General features: G+C 34.7%; 1 protein-coding gene across 1 annotated transcript in view; it reads right to left on the bottom strand.

The window, feature by feature from the left end:
• kremen1 (kringle containing transmembrane protein 1) overlaps positions 1-16074 on the bottom strand; it is an 82329-nt gene that overhangs the window by 10048 nt on the left and 56207 nt on the right. Inside the window, exons 4-7 of the mRNA XM_073841359.1 lie at positions 4666-4790; positions 2798-2951; positions 2534-2643; positions 2198-2420 (exon numbers count right to left, since the gene is read on the bottom strand). Coding sequence (XP_073697460.1) covers positions 2198-2420; positions 2534-2643; positions 2798-2951; positions 4666-4790 — 612 coding nt within the window. The remainder of the gene's footprint in view (positions 1-2197; positions 2421-2533; positions 2644-2797; positions 2952-4665; positions 4791-16074) is intronic.

Below are 16074 nucleotides of genomic sequence, written 5' to 3'. Positions count from 1 at the left end.
CGGGGGGGAGCGCGGCGCTGCCGCCGGGCCCCCCCCAGGAACCAGTCGTCCAGCCTAGAAGGATCGGCCGGGCCCCTGAGGAACCTTCAAACCGATCCCCCCCGGCTGCCCGGAGAAGCATAGCCGACAGTTCGACATCAACCTCCAGGGGGGCAGCGACCAAGGGTGGGCGCCGCGCCGCGGGAAGAGATGTGTCACCGTCTGACTCTCCCTCTGATGCTGTGACAGACATCTCATCCTCTGCAGGAGCACCGAAGGAGACGCTCAGCCCGCCAGGCGGGGAAGCGTCTGCTGCGGAAACTCAACGGGACCGCGCTGAGATAGAGAGGTCCGCAGGGCTTTTTGAGCCGGCGGAACGCTGTCTATTGTAATTTGAATGTCCCCCCCCGCGCTCCACCGCGGTGGCCGAAGAGCATAGGCGGCTCAACGGCTGACCACGGGAGGGAGGCGGGGGGAGCCAGCTCGCGAACGAGCGGCGGGACTTCAGCGTGGTCATGGTCATGCTTTCACCGCATGAACCATTCATGAGCACCACCCCAGTGTGCTCAAAGCCTAAACACGTGAGGCAGCGCTCATGTCCGTTCGCTGAGGAGAGGAAACTACCACATCCAGAAACGCACGGCCGAAAAGACATCCTGAAAAGAACGTCTAAAACGGCCGCTAGAAATTGCTCTTTTGTGATCCCGGTTTGCCCAGGGAGGCGCCGCGGGGCAATGCACTCGCCGGGGCTGCTCGCTGGAATGCAAAAAGGCTTTATATGGCCGTGAAAACGGCCGCCCGCAGGACCGCGCTGGCGGCTGCCAAACAATGCTCTTTCTGTGAAACACTCTTTTAGTTATGGCAGCGCAGCAGCAGGAGGGAGCATGAACTCTGAAGAACTCTTCTCGGCTGTTTAGAGGCTCGACACATCGGCTCTGAAAGCAAAAGTCTGACTGAGTGGTGCGCGCAGCCATCTTATATACCCGTATGTACGGGGGCGTGGCCGGCGCGCACGTCCACTCGCCAATTTTCAATTGGCCTTTTTAATAAGGCTCAGAGGTGATCGGTCTCTCAGGCGAGATCCCAATGTAACGTCGAAGTGATTCGACTGAAGGGGTAACAGTTGTGCTGCTGCATATTTTTTTGGAATCTGATTCTTTGATGAATAAAAAATTAAAAATGTATCCAAAATAGAAATCTTTTCTAACAGTATAAGTCTTTACTATCACTTTTTATCATTTTAACACATCGTTGCTGAATAAAAGTATTAATTTCTTTCAACCTAAGAAAGAAAGGGAAAAAAAAATACTGACCCTGAACTATAAATGGTATTGTATATTGTCAGAAAAGATTTCTATTTTAAGTAAATGCTGTTCTTTTTAATGTTTTATTCATCAAACACTGCCGAAAAATGTATCACAGATTAAAAAATATATAAATAAATATTTGGAAGCACAAATGTTTCCAACATTGATAATAAATCAGCATATTAGAATGATTTCTGAAGGATAATGTGATACTGAAGACTGAGGTAATGACACAAAAAATATATGATATTTTAAAGTATATTAAAATAGAAAAACACTATTTTAAATTGCAATAATATTTCACAATAGTACTGTTTTATCTGTATTTTTAATCAAATAAACGCATGCCTTAATAAGCAGAAAAGCCTTCTTTAAAAACATAAAAAAAATCTTACAGATCCCAAATTAGCGTAGTTATAAAAGTCAACAAAATACACTATTGTTTAAAAGTATGGGGTCTGTACGATTTTTTTAAACGTTTCTTAAGCTCAAGAGAGTATTTATAAATAACCGTTTAGTTCTTAAATAGAATTAAAACAGAATATAACAGTTTTTTTCATATATTTTATATATTAATTTTAATATATTTAAAAGAGAGTATTCTTTTAATGAGAAAACTTTTATTTTAGCAGCCTTCAATCTCATTCTAATGTGCGGATTTAGTGCTTATGATTTTTATTATTATTGCTTTTTTATGTATTCCTGCTCACCCCAAATTGTTAAACAATAGTGTAAAATATTAGTACTTTTTATTTTAACATTTTTTTATTTTATTTTATTTTATTTTTGGGGGTAATATTTGCAGGGATATGACGATATGTAAGTTACATTACATTACATCAAATAAAAAATAAATAAAATAAAATTTAAATAAAATAATAATAGAAAATAAAATAAAATAAAATACTCACCATGATAACGAACAGAAAATCCCTGTGCCTCATTTGTCCTGTCTGAGAAAAAATACAAAATGACGAAATCTGTAGTGATGTTCACGATGTCCCGCGGTGGATTGCGGCCATCGAATCGTGCCACAACCTGATTGGAGTAGCCATCCAACAGTTCCACCATATCAGTCTGATCCACGATATTGAAGAAAGTAAAGTTGAAAAGAATGACAGAAGCACCTGGAACCTGAACGAGCGACATGACAAAGACAAGACATCGATCAGTATTCCAGATACATATTATGAGGTTTGGCTCTAGCAGACTCTCTCTCCATTAGGATATTAAAACATTAATTGTACCTGAATGGTCCAGTAGCAGACCCTGCCAGGGCTGTATTTGTCCGGGAAGTCAGGAGAGTAGATCACCGCAGAGGGCGACGTGTAATTTCCCCCACAAGCGCCTACTTTTGCTATAGGAGAAAATTGACAGCTTCGGTTTTATGTAAATAATAAAAAGAGGCTGCAAATGAGAGGATTTTGGAAGGTTTAACAACTTAGAACTAGATTATCAGCTTCCTTAGCATTGGGAATCAGTGGTAAGATAATGAGACTATGAAAGCTTACTGTCAAAGACTGTAACACGTCCGTCGCCTCCACATGGCTGAGTGTGATCTCCAAAACACACATGGTTACACTCTGTGCTCGGAGCATCACCGTGACGGTGATAATCAAGGTCGTTGCCACAGAAACAAGCATAGCCTGATTCCAGACCGGCGAGCTGAAAGACAAAAAACCCACAAATGATCAGGAACTCATAATTTTCTCAAGCCAGGGCAATCCAAGGGTGCAGGCAATCAGAAAAGCAAGCCAAATACAATATATATTATTGATTCCTTCCCACGCAAACAGATGCACATGATTACATCTAGAACAAATATTGATTCTCTTTTATTCATTAATTTATTTTTTGCAGAGTCATTTCATTAACTGTGAAAAAATAGATTGAGTAACTCAGGGCAAAAATCACTATTCCAAGAAAAAGGCTAGTTTTAAGCGTGTATATTAATGCACAACTTAATATTTAATATTTATTATTTTAAATCAGTTTTTATATTTTCTGTTTTCATTTTAATTTCAGTTAAAGCTTTTGAAATTTTTAGTAGTTTTTCATGTTTATATAGTTTATGTTCATTTATGTTTATATAGTTTATATTATTATTATGATTATTAGTACATCAAGTTAAACATATAATACAATAATATTTATTATTTTGAATCAGTTTTTATATTTTCAATTTTAATTTTAATTTCAATTAGGTTTTTATAATTTTTGTAGTTTTTTATATAGTTTATGTTATTATTTATTTATTTATTTTTGTTATTTTAGTATATCACATTAAATCATACATTTATACTCTTTTATTAAATGCAGTAAAAATGTATTATAGTAATGAGAATCTAAGAGGAAACAGTATATATTATTGATTTCTTTCCATGCAAACATGGGGTTATTATTATTATTATTATTATTCATTTATTTATTAGTCATTTCACTAATAAGTCAGGACAAAAATCACTATTCCAGGAAAAAGGCTATTTTTAAGCATCTTAATATTTAATATTTCTTATTTAATTTTCATTTTAATTTCATTTAAAGCTTTAGCCATTTTTAGTAGTTTTTTTATGTTTATATAGTTTATATTCATTTTTATTTTTTTTGTTTTAGTTATTTTAGTACATCAAGTTAAAGCATACATTTATTTTTTTTAATGCAGTAAAATGTATTATAGTAATGGGAAACAAAATATATTGATTCGTATTTATTTATTTATTAATTCATTGCTAAGTCACTTCATGAACTGTGAAAAAAACAGATTGAATAAGTCAGGACAAAAATTGATATTTCAGGGAAATTATCATTTTAAATGTAATTTTTGTATATTAATACAAATCTTTTTTTTAATATTTAATATTTATTATTTTGAATCAATTTTTATATTTTCTGTTTTTATTTAAATTTTTACTTAAAGTTTTTGTAATTTTTATTTTTATTTAAGTGTTAGTTATTTTAGTACATCAACCATACATTAATACTCCTTCTTTAATGCAGTAAAAAATGAAATATAGTAATGAAAATCTAAGGAAAACCACCGAGTATAATAGTAATTACACAATTAATAAAATTACAATTATTATTTTTTAACCCCTTTTTTACCCCCTTACACAAAATATAATTGACCATTTTTTAAATCTTTTTATTTGGGAATAAAATATGACTGTTTGTGAGACTGAAGCACATATGTAACCAAGCATGATTTGAATTCTATATTCATGTGGCATAACACACTGATTAAAAAAAAATGAACCTGACGTGGATACAGTCAGGTTCGAGATGTTAAGACACCAAACTAAAGTAATGTGATGTAATAAATGTTATGCATAGCTCTGTTCTAACTTGCTGTCGATTGCATTTCCCATGCTGTAATTCGTACCTTGTATCTTTGGTTGCGGCAGAAGCTGATGCAGTTCTGAATGGTGAGTTTATTGGAGGTCTGGTAGCCTCCGGATAAAGGTGTTGGATCACCGCTGTCCTTGAAACAGCCCAGGTTACCAGGCACTGAAAGAAAAAGAGAGGGAGATTAATCAAAAGCAACGGGAAAAATATATATATTAGGACCGTATGCCCATGTAGGCCCAAATTTAGCAACATCAGCCACTATTAAATGCAGTAACGCAGACACACTTGCAAATCATTAACTTCGCTCTGCCGGTAAATCGTCTGGAAACGTGTCTTAAAGACTGAGGTGTTTTATGAACTATGATTAAAACAGCACGTATGGCCAGAACAGTGTGAGAATGGAGAGCGCTGCATGCGACTAAACCTCATCCTAAGGGAATGCACAGATGGATTCTGGGGGTTTTCTAATTATGAACTGAACGAGGTCTCAGGGTGAGAGAACGCAGAGGTCAGAAAGAAAAAGGGAGAGAGAGAGGGTGTTGGAATCTTGAAAATGTCTGAAAGTCCATGTCTGTGCCACTGATGGCACGACTAGAAACCAGCTTGCCAGCCAGATGAAGACCGTCTTACACCAGCAAGTCAGTTTAGGCCAGTTTTAGCAGTTTGCTTTCAGCATGAAGAGAGCAACCACCCAGAAAAACCTTGCAACTGTGCTAAAACCATTTACAACACTCTAGAAATCTGATAGCACACAGGCATTCACCACACACATACATGTCTTTTAAGCAAAACGTGAATGGATGATTGGGATTTGTTTGTGTGAACGTAAGTGTATCTGTTCTATCAGAGCAGTTTTGAAGAACATTTGGCTGACGGTGTAGGTTAAATAGTGAAAGGTTTGCAGACTGCCGATAAGGATTAAAAGAACCCTCTCAGACACTCAAGAACTCATCTCAGCGCAAGTCAGCGCTTGCACAGGCCTTGTTCCACTCGCTGGATACAAAGAAAAGTTTTGTTTTCAAAGGGATACACGTTGGGGCCAACTCAGGCCACACGCACACACATATTGTGGTTCTCTTTGTCTGTGTAAAAGTGTTTTGCTGAAATATTTTATGCTGTTTGATGAACAGTGAAATTATAGCAGGAAAAGTCCAATAATGCATGCAGTCAGTCAAAACACAAACACAGGTTAACTACTACGACAAATCATGATTGTGAAAGTTCATCTCCATATAAACAGATCACGAGCAGGTTTGCTGAAAATAAAATTATATAAAGTCAATGTTAAAGGCAATGTTAATATAGTATAAATAGACTAATTATGAAGGGCATAAGGTCATTTTTCTCTTGTTGGTTATAATTCCTTGATTAAAAAAAACATATTTGTGACCTTTGAAATTAAAAAAGCTAATTGTGACTTTTTATCTCACAATTTAGACTTTTTTTTCCTCAGAATTGCATGTTAAAACTCACAATTCTGAATGTCTAACATACAGTTGCGAGTTTATATCTCAAATCCTGAGAAAAAAGTCAGAACTGCAAGTTTGTATCAAGCAATTCTGAGAAAAAAAGTCAGAATTTCAAGACAAAAAGTCGATAAAGAGTATATCTCACAATTCCTTATAACACGCAATTGCGAGTTTATATCTCAGTTCTGAAAAAAAAGGTCAGAATTGCAAGTTTGAATCAAGCAATTCTGAGAAAAAAAGTCATAATTTCAAGACAAAATGTCTATAAAGTTAATATCTCGCAATTCTGACTTTATAACACGCCATTGCAAGTTCAGATCTCAGTTCTGAGAAAAAAAGTCAGAATTGCAAGTTCGTATCAAGCAATTCGGAGAAAAAAGTCAGAATTTCGACACAAAAAGTCTATAAAGTTTATATCTCGCAATTCTGACTTTATAACACGCAATTGTAAGTTTATATCTCAATTCCTGAGGAAAAAAAAGTCAGAAATGCAAGTTCATATCAAGCAGTTCTGAAAAAAAATTACTGTTTCTGGACAAAACGTCTATAAAAGTTTATATCTCACAATTCTGACTTTATAACACACAATTGTGAGGTTATATCTCAATTCGTCAGAAAAAAAGTCAGAACTGCAAGTTTGTATCAAGCAATTTTGAGAAACAAAGTTATAATTGCAAGTTCGTATCAAGCAGTTCTGAGAAAAAAAGTCAGAATTTCAAGACAAAATGTCTATAAAGTTTATATCTCGCAATTCTGACTTTATAACACGCCATTGCAAGTTCAGATCTCAGTTCTGAGAAAAAAAGTCAGAATTGCAAGTTTGAATGAAGCAATTCTGAGAAAAAAATTACTGTTTCTAGACAAAAAGTCTATAAATTTTATATCTCACAATTCTGACTTTATAACACACAATTGTGAGTTTATATCTCAATTCCTGAGAAAAAAGTCAGAAATGCAACTTTGTATCAAGCAATTCTGAGAAAAAGTCATAATTTCAAGACAAAATGTCTATAAAGTTTATATCGCACAATTCTGACTTTATAACACGCCATTGCAAGTTCAGATCTCAGTTCCGAGAAAAAAAAGTCAGAATCGCAAGTTCGTATCAAGCAATTCAGAGAAAAAAGTCAGAATTTCGACACAAAAAGTCTATAAAGTTTATATCTCGCAATTCTGACTTTATAACACGCCATTGCAAGTTCAGATCTCAGTTCCGAGAAAAAAAAGTCAGAATCGCAAGTTCGTATCAAGCAGTTCTGAGAAACAAATTCAGAATTTTGAGACAAAAAGTCTATAAAGTTTATATCTCACAATTCTGACTTTATAACACACAATTGTGAGATTATATCTCAAATTCTGAGAAAAAAGTCAGAATTGCAAGTTCGTATCAAGCAGTTCTGAGAAACAAATTCAGAATTTTGAGACAAAAAGTCTATAAAGTTTATATCTCACAATTCTGACTTTATAACACACAATTGTGAGATTATATCTCAAATTCTGAGAAAAAAGTCAGAACTGCAAGTTTGCATCAAGCAATCCTAGGAAAAAAATGTCATAATTTTGAGGAAAAAACGTCAGAAATGCAAGTTCATATTAAGCAGTTCTGAAAAAAAATGACTGTTTCTGGACAAAACGTCTATAAAAGTTTATATCTCACAATTCTGACTTTATAACACACAATTGTGAGGTTATATCTCAATTCCTCAGAAAAAAAGTCAGAACTGCAAGTTTGTATCAAGCAATTTTGAGAAACAAAGTCATAATTGCAAGTTCGTATCAAGCAGTTCTGAGAAAAAAAGTCAGAATTTCGAGACAAAACATCTATAAAGTTTATATCTCACAATTCTGACTTTATAACACGCAATTGTGAGTTTATATCTCAATTCCTGAGAAAAAAGTCAGAATTGTCAGATGAGATTGACATGCATTATGACCAATAAAAATGCGAAATGCACCATTCTGTCCGACAAACAAATCAGTTAGGAGGGTAGATCAACTTAGGTGGACCTAAACTTGAAAAATTTTGTATATCGACGTCTTTCCGCACTGAAATAATATACAATACGTTCTGATGTTCGTTCATGTTTATTTCATGCTTGCTTGCTGGACATAACAACAGTAATGAAGGGGGACGGGTCTTTGCGAAGGGACAATTGTGATGTCAATACTAAAAAATATTTTACAAATATTCATTTTTGTAGTTTAGTTTCCATAAACAGTCTGAATGGATTTGAGAGGGAGTGTTGCATCATGCTCAGTAGCTTCGCCCACAGTAAAATCTCAAATAAGACTTTTCTGATTGGCTGATTGTGCTGTATAATACACAATCTGCACTTTCACTGAGGAGGCTCTTGTTTCAAAAAGAGTAAAGAAAATGAGTTTTTCCTTTCTACGTAATTGTATTATTCAAAATGACCGTAACATAAATGTTGGCTGGACTTTAAGAGGAGTTCAACAGACAAAGACTGTGCAAAGCCTACAACTTTGCTGCTTGTCTAAACACAGACATGTACAATATAATCCACAGTCTGTTCCTCTCATTAATCAGAGTGTAAAAAAACACCACAAACTGCAGTGCAGCGTGTTCCTCCCCCTCGTAAATCTGGAACAATGTCCACAAGAGCCGTGTTGAGTCAAACACGGGCCTGTTCTAGTGGACTGGATCTGAAGATGATCCATCGCTGCCAGCAAGGAATTTCTGGGTGGAAATTAAATGGAAGACTGCATGTAATTATGATCGTTAGATAGAGGACAAAAGCCTTAATTACACTGATATGCTTTTACAGAGAACAGAATCTCATTTTTCACTCTCGCAGGAATGGAGAAGAGGGGGGAAAGAGCGAATTTCTCTTGGCCGTTCCTTCGCCACTTCAATGGCAATAGCTCTGAACTTGAAAGCAGGACATTCTGCTCTCCGGGGCTCATGCAAGATTAAAGACTGCAGGTCTTCTGCTTCTGACAGAGTGATTGTACTTTACCATCAATTTATCTGTCCTTATACTCTCATCACGCACACGTTCTGCTTCCCCCATGCGCAAAAAAGGGCTCATCTCTTTCACCAACACAGCTGCTGTTTTTAGGCAACGCCATGTTTTTTTAGTTATAACTTACCTCAGAGAACTTCAAAAGAGAACTGCACCTCATGCAGTAAAGACTTGCTGAACAAGGGTAACAACTACACATATCCATGCTTTAAAAGTAATGCAATTGACTTCAAAGTGCAGAGTGGAATTTGAAGATTTTATAAGGCGCTTTGCTGGCGAACGCGATGGCATTACGTGTGCTAATGTGCCTCGTTTAGACTGGCTCGCATCCAGATACGGCTTTCAGGAAACACACACTTTCACAATGGAAAGATGCAACACGCACACACACACACACACACACACACATACACATGTATTTTTTACAGCCAGGCCCGCATCTGCATCTCAACACGGAAAGAATTGGAGTCTTAAATTAAACGCAGTTGGGAATGTGGCTCGTTCCACCGCTGAAATGCATAAAATTATTAAAGGCTTCGCAAAAACACACTGTGATATTTGATGCTATGCAGGCCCATGATGAAATATCTATTCTGTGTTTTCTTAAGGTTGCGGGTTTGATTGGTGTACGGGGCGGACCAGGAACACTGATGACAATCACAATTGTGCCCTAGAGCAAGGCACCTGAGTTACTTTACACTTTAGAGGAAAACTATCTGGTAAATGACAACTCACAAAGAAGGGGGGAAAAAAACTTGCTTTACCTTGATGTACAGGTTACAGGCAGTTTAAAAAACATGTCAGATTACAATTTCATTCAGTGGCTAAGTTCCAACCTTTTGTAAAGGGAAGGGAACTTTTCATATTACAAGCAGAGCTGTAAAGTGAAAAGTCACTAAGTTTCAGATTATTGGAGAAATGTAAGTATAACCTTTATGGTTTTGGTAAAAAAAAATTCATGAATGACATGAATAACTTTTTTCTCATAATTGCACACAATTCTGACTTTATATCTCGGAATTGTGAGTTTATATCACAAAAAAAGAGTCAGAATTGAAAGATAAAAACGTCTAAAAAGTTTATATCTTGCAATTCTGACTTTATAAGACGCAATTGTGAGTTAATAAGTAAAAATTGAGATTTGCAATTATAGTCAATTCTGACTTTATAACTCATAATTGCGAGTTTATATCACACAATACTGAAAAAAAGTCAGAATTGCGAGATAAAAAATCTAAAAAGTTGATATCTTGCAATTTATAAGATGCAATTGCAAGTTAATAAGTCAAAATTGTGATAAATAAATGTACAATTATGAGAAAAGAGACGAGTTTATATCCCAAAATTCTGACTTTATAACTCGTAATTGCGAGTTTATCTCACGCAATACTGAAATACAAGTCAGTACTGCAAGATAAAAAGTCTAAAAAGTTTATATCTTGCAGTTCTGACTTTATAAGATGCAACTGCGATGCAAAATTGTCTGAAATAAACTTGCAATTATGAGAAAGCGCTCATGAATTATCCCAGCTGCCTACTTTCCCCAATAAGCCTCTTGTGAAGAGTGACAGTTCCTCTCTCATCTCCAAAAACTCTAGAGTAAATTCCACTGATATTCTCTTAAGCGCTCTAGAACCGGCGATATTGTTCCGAGCAGAAGCGACGGTCTCTGGCCTTATATCGCACATCATATCTCTGCTGCGGTGAGTCATCCATGCTTTTCACAATTTAGATTTTCATTATTGCAGGGCTTTATGGGGGTGACGCAAGAGTGATAGACGTGTCACAAGTCTGCTGAAGCGAAGAGGCAGACATAATAGCTTTCAAAAAGAGAGGGAGAGAGAGACTGACAAAAGGAAGGAGGAAAGAAACACCCAGATAACAAACACAACAACATCAAACGCCGCACTTCTTGGCAAACGCACTTGGCAGAAGCAGCGGATAAGCGTGTCTTAGAGGGCCTCTCTCTTTCCCTCTTTCATTCTCTCTCCGTGTTATTAAAATAAGGTAATTACAGACATAAATTCAGATGACATCTGGGGTGCGTTTTTTTCCCTCTTTCTTTTTGCAGAGGATTGTGGGTGTTTCTTTTTTTCCAAAATACATTCATAAGTTCTTTTCTGTGCCACACCCTGCAGACTCTGCCAGGAACACTTTTAGTTGAGAGCTGAGATACACTTGAGGGAGAGGGGGTGAAATAATAAAGAGACGTCTTGTTATTGCTAATAAGACAGTCTGTCTTTCTGAAGGTTTAAAGGCAGAGTTCAGCCAGACATTTAAATTCTGGCATCATTTGTTCACCGTGTTTATTCACTCACATGACATTCTTTCTTCCATAGAGCACAACATGAGAAATTATAATAATGTGCTGGTCGCTGTTTTCATGTAGCAACAACGAATAGGGATACCATGCTTCAACAAGGATGTAAAAGTAGCATAATAGCATCATAAAAGTTATGACTCTACACACAAAGGGTTTTCAAACTGGGGTCTGGATGGGAGTACTAGGGGTTCTGTGGAAAAGTTCAGAGAAAAAGAAAAAAAGAATAATAATAATAAAAAATTATATTTTAAATAAAATTAAAAAAAAAAAAAAAATTATTAGGATAAGTTAATAGAAAGTTACTAAATAAATGCATAATAAATGCATCTAACAGCACTATAGAAATGTTGCAAAAAAGCAGAACATTTTTGAAACTTTAAAAGTTTATATTTCACAATTTTGACTTTTTAACTTGCAATTGCGAGTTTTTATCTCACAATTCTGAGAAAAAGAATTTGCGAGACAGAAAGTCTAAAAAAAGTCTCAATTCTGACTTTGTATTGGGAGAAAAAAGTCAGAATTGCAAGATACAAACTTATTCGGATATTAAGAGTCACAATAAAGTCACAATTGCGAGCTTATATCATTACAATTCTGAGAAATAATAATAATAATAATAATAATAAATAGTATTTTATTAAGTAGATACATGTATTTATGATCAATAAAAAATAAAAAATAAATACAGTAAAATTTAATAAAATAAAATAAAAATTAATAAAAAAAATTTAAAAAATTAAGTAAATAGAGAGTAAATTGAAAGTTACTAAATAAATGCATAATAAATACATCTTACAGTACTACAGATAAGATTGCAAAAAGGCGATACTTTTTTTTCGGTTTATAAGTTTATATTTCGCAATTCAGATTTTTTAACTCACAATTGTGAGTTTTTAACATCACAATTCTGAGGAAAAAAATTGTAAAAAAAAATTGTTAAATAATCTAAAAAGTTAATATCTCTCAATTCTGACTATATTGTGAGAAAAAAAGTCAGAATTGGAAGATAAAAACTTTTGTTATTATTTTATTATTCGGATATTGAGATTTGTGATATAAAGTCACAATTTCGAGTTTATATCATGCAATTCTGATAAATATTAATAATTAATAAAAATATTAATAATAAATAGTGTTTTAGTAAGTACATAAATGGTTTCATAATAAATAAAAAAAATCATAAAGTACAATTTAATAAAATGAAATATTAAATAAAAACTATTAGGATAAGTTAATAAAAATTTACTAAATAAATGCATAATAAATACATCTTACAGTGCTATAGATAAGGTCCAAAAGGCAGAACATTTCTGAAACTTTCCAGGTTTTTTTGGAAACTTTCGGTTTCCAAATTTATGTTTCGCAATCCTTTTTTAATTTCTTTTTTATATCTCACAGAATTGCAAGATAGAAAGTCTAAAACATTACTAAATAAATGCATAATAAATACATCGTACAGAACTATAGATAAGGTTGCAAACTTTCCAGGATTTTTTGGAAACTTTTGAAAAATTTTAGGAATTTTCTAAAACTTTTGGAAAGTTTCCAGAAATTTTTCACCCCTTTGCAACCCTAACTAACTATAGTTAGTAAAAGTATGTAATGCAATGTAATAGGAATTTAATTATATTACAAATAATATTTTTCACATTTTATTAGGGTTAGTAATATTTTTTTCTTCTTTGAGATAAATTAATGCTTGGATTGATCAAAATGGATTAAACTAACTTACTTCTGTGAGTCTTTTTAGACCAATATTGTGAATCAAGTCAATTGATTCTTTGAAACAAATCTAAATCAGAACAAAAGAATGATTTATTTGTGAGATGCAAGACGCAAAATATGTACCAATAAGTACATACCACTGCGATTTCCAACAGAAATTAACACTAGAGGTGGTAAAAGAGCACTTGTAATCATTTTCGTACACAATTATAATTACAGCTCCATATGTTTCACTTTGTGGACAAAACAAGCTTGCTTAGGACTTAGGATGTGGAATCCTTGGGTACAAATCCCGTGAAAAACATGACTCCCGACGGAAGAGCTGAAAGATGAGAGATCGAAAAACAAGCTAAAACGGCATGCTTGCAATTGTGGTTTTACGTCACATTCACTTTTGTTCATAACTATCAGGTAGGTTTGGGATGCTAAGATGCTAAGTTATTTTAAAACGTCACAGAGCATTAGAGTTATAGCACCACTCAATGGACCTTTCAAGTCAGAACTGCGGTAGTCTCGCGTAGCCAGACCTTCAGACTGACGGCTGAAGGTCTGGAATTCATGGCAGCTTTCATTGGCCAAGGCCCGCCCATAAGACCGTTTGATCGACATGTCAAACAACCAATCACAGTTTGTTTCGTTCAGCGTCACGTTTCGGTGCGTGGAAATGCCTCCACAAAAATAGACTGGCATGCAACAAGTCAGTTATTGAAATAACCAGCATTGAAAGTTAAATAAGAAGAGGGTGAACAAGCAGTAAGTCAGTAATTTGTTTGCGAACGTCGCAAGTGTGTATAACAACAATGGAGTATGCATAAGCAAAACACAGAGTAAATCAGTCTGCGCTTTGTTTCCCGGCGGACCGAAAATAAACGCGACACTCGCGTCTCCCGGAAATCCGGTCAAATTCAACTAATCAGATGACGACTTCGACGTTCCTGAAGTGTTTCCAGTTAAGTGTACCATATGCATCAGACGTTTAGCCAACGTTCCGTGGGCGTGACGTCTGAGGCTGAGACTAGAACTGCAGTGATACATACAAAACCAACGTCACATAAAATGTACCATATGTACATTCATCTGCTCTAGGGGGAAAAAAAACTAACACTAGTGACACTTGTTTTTGTCATGAGATCAGGTTGGAATCAGGATCGCTACTGTTCCTGGATGCATAAATGCACCAAGGAGGACTGGAAAATGGCAAAATGTCAACATTTTCAGTAAATAATTTTAAAGTTCCATTCATTATGTAAAGAATGTATGACTGTCAAGGTGCTTTTGCATCTATTTTGATGTTCTAAAGCTCCTGTTTCAAACCGACTACATGGAAAAGAGCGATCAGTACAAGAGCAATCACTTGTGCATGGCACAAAAAAACAGTAAAGCAGGTTTGGAAAGTGAGTAAATAATGACTGATTTTTCTTCTTTTTCTAGTTCTGTTTATGGATAGCACATACTGAACTGATTAATGTGAAGGTAAAAAGGCTAAATATGAGGTATAAAATAATAATAATGATGATAAAACCTAGAATGGAGAGAAATATCTACTTTCCTGAGTGTGCTTGTGTGACTACTCATTTTCCACAGGCATCTTGTGCGGGCGCCAGAGCTCATAGCATGTTGACTTACTGAAATAATAAAGCCCAAACAGATTAGAAAACGATATTAAGAGTCTAATTTTGTGTAGTGCACATACACAAACCCACACATAACACTACCGCCCACCACAACAACAGGTTTATTCCACAGACGTATTCCTTTGGCTGTCGCAACACAAATTCATTAACACATCCACGGTCGTGTCAACACCTCGCGCTCTCAAGAGGCGTTTCACACTGACAGACATTTTATTGCCAGAGGTCACTTAGTTGCTGCAGTGTTGATTGTGGTAGGCGTTCCTATTGCTTGATGTTTTAACGTTACTGGTGGGCTGACAGTATCAATGAATAAATTAAAATCTCTTTGAATGCCCATGGTTTTTTATTATGCCCATGTATGTGGGCAGATGCAAGTCATATACTGTAGAACAGTGATAGCCAATGTTGATATTGATATTTGTGACCCTGGACCACAAAACCTGTCTTAAGTGGCATGGGTATATTTGTAGCAATGGCCAACAATACATTGTATGGGTCAAAATTATCGATTTTTCTTTTATGCCAAAAATCATTAGGATATTATTTCTAACTGTAAATACATCAAAACGTATTTTTTGATTAGTAATATGCATTGCTAACAAATTTGGACAACTTTAAAGGCAGTTTTCTCAATATTTAGATTTTTTTGCACCCCCAGATTTTTTTTTAAACAGTTGTATAGATGACAAATATTGTCCTATCTTAAAGCTTATTAATTCAGCTTTCAGATGATGAATAAATCTAAATTTCGAAAAATTGACCCTTATGACTGGTTTTGTGGTCCAGGATCAAATTTAGGGAGCAGGATGCCAAATGACAGATAGAGTAATACCATTATTACTTTAAATGAAATTAAATGAAATTTAAAAAACATACTAATGCACTAATGCTATTAAATAATAAAATTAGCTACACAGACAATTAAATTTTTTTTAAAAATTTAATTATTAATTATTACATTTAAAAAATCTATTAAAAATGAATTAAAAATAACTGACAGTAAAATTAAATTACATTTTGAAATTAATAAACACCTATTTACACAAATTCAATGTAAAAAAAAGAACTTATAATTATTCAAAATGTACAATATTTGTAAAAATATTTGTAAAAAAAAACTTATAGGAACAATACAAAGATACAAGATACTCAGATACAAGTCATGTAGAACAGTGATAGCAGCATGCCAGATGACAGATAAAGTAATATCAGTCTTTATTTTATTTTATGTATTTTATTTTATTGTATTTTATTTAAAAACATACTAATAATGCACTAATACAATTTAAATGATGCTATCATTAAATA

The sequence above is a fragment of the Garra rufa genome, chromosome 5 (genome assembly GCF_049309525.1).
Source record: "Garra rufa chromosome 5, GarRuf1.0, whole genome shotgun sequence".
In the NCBI taxonomy this organism is placed as follows: domain Eukaryota; kingdom Metazoa; phylum Chordata; class Actinopteri; order Cypriniformes; family Cyprinidae; genus Garra; species Garra rufa.
Note: the sequence above shows the minus strand (reverse complement) of the source record. Positions and strands in the feature narration are given on the sequence as shown.